Source organism: Anastrepha ludens, chromosome 6 (genome assembly GCF_028408465.1).
Source record: "Anastrepha ludens isolate Willacy chromosome 6, idAnaLude1.1, whole genome shotgun sequence".
In the NCBI taxonomy this organism is placed as follows: Eukaryota; Metazoa; Arthropoda; class Insecta; order Diptera; family Tephritidae; genus Anastrepha; species Anastrepha ludens.
Genome location: NC_071502.1, coordinates 83,377,185 through 83,385,291, shown reverse-complemented (window position 1 = coordinate 83,385,291; position 8,107 = coordinate 83,377,185). Strand labels below are relative to the sequence as shown.

General features: G+C 37.3%; 1 protein-coding gene across 1 annotated transcript; it reads left to right on the top strand.

The window, feature by feature from the left end:
• The first annotated feature begins 5,476 nt into the window (after nucleotides 1–5,476).
• Nucleotides 5,477–6,501, top strand: LOC128866447 (trypsin beta-like). Its single transcript, XM_054107203.1, has one exon. It carries the CDS (start codon nucleotides 5,488–5,490, stop codon nucleotides 6,346–6,348), a length of 861 nt encoding a protein of 286 aa, XP_053963178.1. The 5' UTR covers nucleotides 5,477–5,487; the 3' UTR covers nucleotides 6,349–6,501.
• Nucleotides 6,502–8,107: the final 1,606 nt, after the last annotated feature.

Sequence of the window (8,107 nt, the reverse complement as noted above, 5' to 3'; positions counted from 1 at the left end):
CAGTTTATGTGATTTATGTGCTCCATCACATAGTGGGTTTCAACGCAGGCGCTACTGCATGGTAATTACGCAAAACTTCATTTGGCGGCTCCGCTTAGGTGTAGGAAACAAGTGTCATTTGCTACCCTCTGCCGTCTATTTGGTATACAAATACTCAGTTCAAGAAAACTAGTTCAAAGATCTCAGCGGGTTAACAAGCGATAATAAAGGGTTTTTCAATAAGGGCGGGTAGATGTTGAAATGGAATAAAACAAGCTGTGTGTGAGTTATTGACAATATTATTTTTTTATTTGAAAGACGCATATATGCCATTAAGTGTGGAATATGACATCATTCAAATGCCCACCTCGGCTTCTTACGGTGGAACGGATCCGAGTGGTTGAATTTTCAATGACTCTTCCGCATAGATCCGGCTGAATTTGAGCGATGGCCTGTGTTATGTTCACCTTTAGAGCATCGGTCGATTGTGGTTTATTTGCATAAACCTGAAACTTCAAGAAACCCCACAGGAAAAAGTCTAGCGGGGTCAAATCGCATGATCTTGGTGGCAAATTCACATCACCCCTGCGAGAGATAACCTTACCTTCAAATCGTTCATGCAGAATGTCAATCGTGGCGTTTGCTGTGTGGCACGTAGCGCCGTCCTGCTGGAACCACATGTCGTCTGGGCCCATATGGTTCAATATGGGCCATAAGAAAATGGTTATCATCGTTGTGTAGCGCTCGCTGTTGAAGGTGACCGCCTCACCAACGTTCGTTTCAAAAAAGTACGGACCAATGACGCCGCCGGCCCAAAATCCACACCAAACGGTAACTTTTTGAGTTTGCATTATCACCTGGTGAACCTCGTGTGGATTGGTGTCGGCCCATATATGGCAATTTTGTTTGTTAACACCGCCATTCATCCAAAAATGCGCCTCGTCACTAAAGATGATTTTTCGCCCAAAACTGAGGTTCTCTTCCAAACGATTCGAAGTCCAGTCAGCGAACAAACGGCGTTGTCTATGATCATCAACTTTGAGCTCCTGGGTCAGTTGGATTTTGTACGGGTGTAGGCCCAAGTCCCGATGCAAAATTCGCCAAGTTGAAGTCTGCGAAAGGCCAAGTTCTTGTGTACGGCGAGGAATAGACTGCCTCGGGTTCTGCTGTACACTTTCACGGACCGCGGCAATGTTCTCGGCTGATCTTGCGTGCCTTGAACGTACGGGTGTTGGCTGCTTGTTTACTGACCCGGTCGTCTCAAATTTGGCCACCAAACGTTGAAGAGTCGAATTTGAAGGGCCACCACGTCTACCGAAAAATGGGCGAAATGCGCGCAATGTTTGCGTTAATGAATACTCATTTTGATAATAAAGTTTTATCATTTGAACGTGCTGTTCAATCGTGTAACTTGCCAAGATGATTTGGCATAAACAACTGAATAATAAACAAAACATTTGACAGATATCACCAAAACAAAATGGCTGCCACAGGGCGCCAAAATCGACCCGCGCCACTTGAAAAGCCCTTTACGTTTCTTTACTTGTAAACAGAGGATACAGGAGGCAGACAGCTCTAAGTTATTCTATTGCTTTGCGCTCTAATTTTATAAATAATTTTTCTTCTTCTTGGACACCTCTGATGTTTGACTCTTAATAAACGAAACTCCGTCTTACCTTCTAAAGCACATATGTTACCTCCCTTTTCTTCTATGGCCTGAAGAAAGAACTAAATCATCAACACTTACCATTTCCGAGATATGATATTTTGCACAAACCTTGTTTTATTGCTACACATTTGAATACCCATTAAACAGTAACGGGTTAAGAAAAATATATATACGCACGATCCTTATGTGATACGAGGCGTGGAAGCTGAGTTATGTGCTTTCATTCTTTTATTGCTTTTCTACTAAAAATGTGTGACACTTGCTGCATGTCATTTTACTTTGTACAGCCACCATGGGTTGCCATTCATCTCCCTTTCTTGCCTTAATCTCTATGATTTAATAATCTTTTTCTTAAAAGCTGCTGGCAGAAATTGTTTATTGCTATTAGTTTTGTCTTCGGCCATCTCGATGTTATTTAATTGTTTTTTCTTCATTAGTTAGGATAAGAAATTGGTTTACGGACCATAAAGTAGGACATGCGCACATAACTTTTACTTAAACGCCTGGTTGTGCGCTTGAATAAAGTCAATGTGGAATTCTTTATTTAAAATACAGACAAAACATATGCGGGTTTTACAGAACTCATCAGAGATTTTCCCCTTTCTTATACAACTTTTATATTTTCTTGAAGCCGTGTTTGTTGTGAATCGCATTCGTTGGACACATACATACATACATACATACATACATACATACATACATACATCCATACATACACATACGTATTAATTGCCACTCGCTGTGTGTAAGATTTGAGATTGCAAATACAATTAAGATTTATCAAAAGATGAATTTATGAAAAGCAAAGTGGGTAAAATGATTTCTTATTGCTTTTTTCATTTCTATGTAAATATTTTCTAGATAGTTTTTCTTTGATTCGGTTATTTGGCGTGTGGATATTGTAGGTGTAATTGAAAATGTGGGCATTAATGGCTTATTTATATTAAGAAGATCTTTTATTGGGTAAAAAACAGAAATAGAAATAATGTTAATGACTTAATTCTAGTTCCAGCTATGATTGCAAATCTATATTACCGAGAACAACTTTGATTAAATTTTCACTTTCAGATAAGCGGCGCAACTGCGATTGAGGTAGCCATTTGCCAACTTTTTTTTTACCCAGCCGTCAATCCTGGTGTTTGAAGCCGATTTAACCAGTTATCTTGACGCTAAAAAAATATTTAGTCATGCTCAATAAGTTAAGAAACATATTCTAAAAACAGCACGGTAATTGGTTTTTATTGTTCATCAAAAAAAAAAACAAAAAAAAATATGAAAAAGTGACAGAAAAAAGAGCCATCACAAAAGTGATTCCCTTAAGACGAGGTTCAACATTACTTTGTTAACTCAAGCGTTAAATTGCTCAATATTCCTCCTCTGCTCTGTTCCTTCTCAATGTATTTAAAAATCCTAAATGGCGAGCTTTTCTCTTGGGGTCAGTATAAAATAAAATTAGTTCGCTAATTTGAATCATTGTTTGAAAAAAGTCGCTTCCCAATATTAAACTATTAAACTAATCTTTACATTCGCTATTCTGAACAGTTCCCAGCCGCTCGGACTGAGATGCTAAAAATGTTCAAAAATGCCAATCCACTGAAGCCAAGGCTTTTCCAGATACATTTTGATTTTCTACAATACTTTTACGAACAAAGTAGCAGAGATATTTTCAACGGATCAGCTGGGATGCTGAGTCAATGTTTTGCGTTTTAGGGGAATCTACACCGAAGCTTACACCTCTGGCTTCACTGACGACTCCAAGATGGGGCAGAGGTTTTCTCTAAATGAGCCAGTTTTAAAAAATTTGTAAAAAGTTTATCTAACTCCTTAAAATTGCCGAATTCTGCTAGTATTTTTCAGGCAGAAGTTTTTGCGATCTGCAGACAAGCAAATGACTTAGGGTACGTAGGAGCGAGGGAGATATTAACATTTGTTTCGATAGTCAAGCCGCGATCAATGCTCTGACGACGCCATGGGGCAGATGAAAACAAGTCAACTCCTCTATGGAGGAGATCAAATCTCTTGGGTGTGCAGGTAACATTTCTCTGATTTGGGTTCCAGGGCATAGGAACATAGAGGGTAATGTAATTACTGATGAGCTTGCCAGGAAGAGGACTGAATTGGTCTCAGAGACTTCCTACCCGGTCATCGGTATCCCCTGACTGTTGAGCACTTTCTCTGTAAATGTCGGGGCTTGGCAGCTAGACAATTAAGGTCACTAAGTGTTCCTTTTTTCGACAGCCTGGGCAATATAATTGGGAATTGGCGCATACACCCTTATTGGGTGCTTGGCAGAGCTCCTCCTTCTATTTGTGGCGTGCGCCTTGATGTTGTTTCACAAATGGAAGGACCTACAGTTTCAAGCCGACTCCGAACGGCAGATATTTTTATGAGGAGCTTTTTCATGGTAGAAATACACTCGGAGGTTTGCCATAGCCTGCCGAGGGGTGACTGTTATTAGAAAAATGATTTTCTTAATTTTGGTGTTTCACCGAGATTCGAACCTATGTTCTCTCTGTGAATTCCGAATGGTAGTCACGCACCAACCCATTCGGCTAAGGTGGCCGCCTAAAGCCCATCAATCTTTTCATTATATCAACTGCTTTGGCTAGCTGTAGATATTTTGCTGTTGGAGGTCCCATAATGGTATCAAAATGGCGCTTTAGTGCTACTTGAGGAGTGATAGACTGGCACCATGAACATGATCACTAACCTTATATGCTTGCAGCCCGTGCTGCAGTGCTTTATATTGGAAGAAATTTTAACACCAGTTCTCCTAATTTGCATAGCTCCTATTAAAATTCGCATTATCAGGGAGTTAACATTGATCACGATGCTGTTAAATTACATACTTATGTACGTATAAGTGTGGGGGTTCTCAATAGGGACATACATACCATAAATTACCTACTTAATTTTATCTTGTAAGTGTATAGATCGAGTGCATGGTCACAATGGGGGCTAACAAATTTGAGGGTGTACCTGTAAAAGGCGTAGAATCGACTGATTTTGAACTGAAATAACCACAACTCGAACGCGAGTTTATCTACTAAAACATAGTACGCACAGTATATTCTAAGGGTGTGTCTTTATTTACAAAAACAAACAGATTAAGTCGCTACTGAAAGCACCTTTCCATTCACTTAAACAGATGATTCTGTTTAATATAGCGACAATGTGACCTTAATACAAATGAAATTTCATAAATCTAGTCAGATGTAGATCAGTAGAGAAATGAGGCTATTTACATAATTAAGTTCTGTAGGCCGCATAACCGAAAAAAATGTGTAAGGTTTGAAATTTTTCATTCACATTCATACTTCTCTCAATACTTGAACTTTCTGTACGAATTCACGGTCAACGCGCTCAAGTGACTCGCATAATATTAAATACTAAATTTTAATGCCAAAATTAACAACATAACTTTCTTATGAAATAATCTTTTTATTAAAAAGTCACCTTGTAAATATTTGCACTGTGCTCAAAGTGCTTAACCACAGCCCAAAGAATAGTAAATACAAATAAACACAAACTTGCCGGAGGTAATTGACAATAGTTGAATGGATAAATAAAAGAAAATCGTAAAAAGATATCAAAGCAGCCTTCAAGAAACTTTTTTGATACTTAGGGCAAGCAACATTTTCTAGCCACTAAATTTTTTACGTGAAAGGCTTGTGGGCGTCGAGCAGAGATAAGAGCGGCATGGCACAGATAAGAGTTGGGGAACTAAGTAAGTGTGTAAGGTAGTATAAAACGTGAAGCATTTCGGTAACACTTTATGAATTATTTCTTAACCAGCAAACAAGCTACTTGTGCAATTTAAAACTTCCTATTTGTAAACAATGCGAATTTTTTGTGATCTTTTGATTTTCAGCCTTAGTCTTCGTTACTCCACCTACGCAACTCCTGTCACCGAACAATTACCAGCAAATAATGAAATTCCAGTTACTGAGGAAGTAAGCGGCGTTGATGACTGGTTCAACTATGACGGACGAATCATTGGTGGTTTGCCCACTTCCATACTCAATTTTCCTTACCAAGTATCGGTACTGTACAAAGGCCAGCACACTTGTGGCGGTGCCATCATACGACCGAATGTCATCATCACAGCAGCCCATTGCGTTGAACCAACGATGACGGTGAATGCATTTAAAGTGCGCGCCGGCTCCGCGCAGTACGCCTATGGCGGTCAACTGCGTACCGTGCAGCGCATTTTTAGGCATGAGGGTTACTCTTCCACCACCTACAACTACGACGTCGCTCTCATGCAACTCGAACGAGATTTGATATATTCAAAAGCGGTGCAACCAGTACAATTGGCAGCGTCGAATGCACTTTTGTCTGGACAAGCAAAGTTATTTGTCAGCGGTTGGGGTCTCACCAGCGAGACAGGCTATGTATCGTCTGTGTTGAACTACGTGGATGTGAATGTGATCCGTCAGGAGACGTGCGTGCAGAATTACAAATATGTAGTGCCCATTACGGCGGAAATGTTTTGCGCTGGGTATAGTCAAGGTGGCAAAGACTCGTGCCAGGGTGATTCTGGTGGTCCACTGGTCGCATACTATCACGGCGTGGCAACACTGTACGGCATTGTGTCGTGGGGTGTGGGCTGCGCACAAAAAGAATATCCCGGTGTCTATGCTAAGGTGTCCGCGTTGAGGCCGTGGATTGATGGGAAGTTGGCGAACATTGGCAAATGAAGTGGAAATTTACTGTGAAGGCTGATGCTGAATAAGTAGTTGCAATAAAAATTGTAATTTAAGAAAATACTTTGTAGGATAAGATTTTTCATTAAAAACGCTCGAACTTAGAAACTGAATTAAACAAACACAATAAAACAAACGCAATAAAGTCACCATTACTTTTATTTTCATGTGCATTTCATGATTTTAGTGGGCTTCTTTCGAGTGACAGCCGTTGACAGTGAGTCCAGTTCCTTGCACATATTTGAAGAAATAAGTTCTGATCATAGCAAACTCCAAAATCCATACAACGCTGACTTTTCTGAAATGCATGGGTTTTTGTCCGTTGAAATCTCCCAATTCGGTTTTTCATTACATAACAAGAAAGGGGCGTCATCATTTTCGTCCTTCACTAAATGTTAAGATTAGGTAGTTGCACCAAATTTGACTGTTCTTATGAAGCTGTACATCGACAAACTTTGAGCGCACATATTTAAAAATTTAGTTACTATTTTGAGTAGGTCACCAACTAAAAATTCAAAAAAAAAGGTCTATGATCTGAAGAATCCATTAACCGATCAACTAAAATGGTATATCAATTGAAGATAATATAACTAAATTTGATGCTTTTCATTCATGCTTCATTTTTATTAAAACCGAAAATTTGCTCAATATTTATAACAAACAAAAAAAAAATTCTTTAGCACAAATATGAAAATTTTAATTTTTCAAAAAAATGATTTTCGAAATTGTTTTTTACTCATTTCTTAAAACTAACATATCTAGAAATAATTTAAGGTTTATGGTAAATGAAAAAATGCTTAGATCTACATACAATTATATTTTCATTATATATTTTTGTGGTCTGAGTGTAACACTAATTTAACTCGGTGTTGCCACCTGTTTGCATATAAAACAATAATTTATTAAAATTTCACATTAGTATTACTGCATTATAAGTATTATTGCACATAAGTATTACTGTATTACAAAAACCTATTGTTTATAGCGTTGCCATCTGAATTTTATTGCTAAAATATAATTTTATCGTGAATGTGTATTAGAATATTAGATATCAGTCTGAATTGAAAGTTTTTTAAGCAAGTTTAAATAAAAATTTATTAGGCCAGTGTTGCCACCTATGTTTTTTGAAAGTAAGAAATGGATTAAAAAAATAGATTAATATTTATATATCCGTTAATGTACATCCATTTAAAGGCAAATATAGTTTTAACCCAATGATATTTTTATAATGTGTTGCCACTTCATTTTAAATAAAAATGTACATTAATAAAAATTTTCAATTAGAGGTAAGGATATGTGTACAAAACAAAATGTATAAATTTTGTATTTATATCTAAACTCACAATTCAACTTTTTTGATGCCACTTTCAAAACCTCATCAATTAGGTTAACATATGTACACTTGTGGACAAAATAATAGGTGTAACAAAGTTTTTTTAATAACATTCAAAAATTTGTAAAGACAAGAGTTGTTTTTATTGTTTTAGTAATGTTTTATTTCATTAAATAAAAATATGTTCAAATTCATTTTACTTTTTACACTCAAATGAAAATTTAACAAAACAAAAAAATACCATTGGTCAAAATAATAGGTGTGAAATATTATATGACAAAAAACAAAACCAAAAGAAAGTTCAATTTAAATTTAACCGCTAGTATTTCAATAACCAGTATATCCTCCATGGTTCTGTATAAGTTTGCCTATTCTATTGGGCATGGATTTTATTAATTTTTGGCAGGTTTCTAAAGGGGT

Bases quoted from the DNA above. Each gene is read 5' to 3' on its own strand.
- LOC128866447 (XM_054107203.1), top strand. From the start codon at position 5,488: ATGCGAATTTTTTGTGATCTTTTGATTTTCAGCCTTAGTCTTCGTTAC.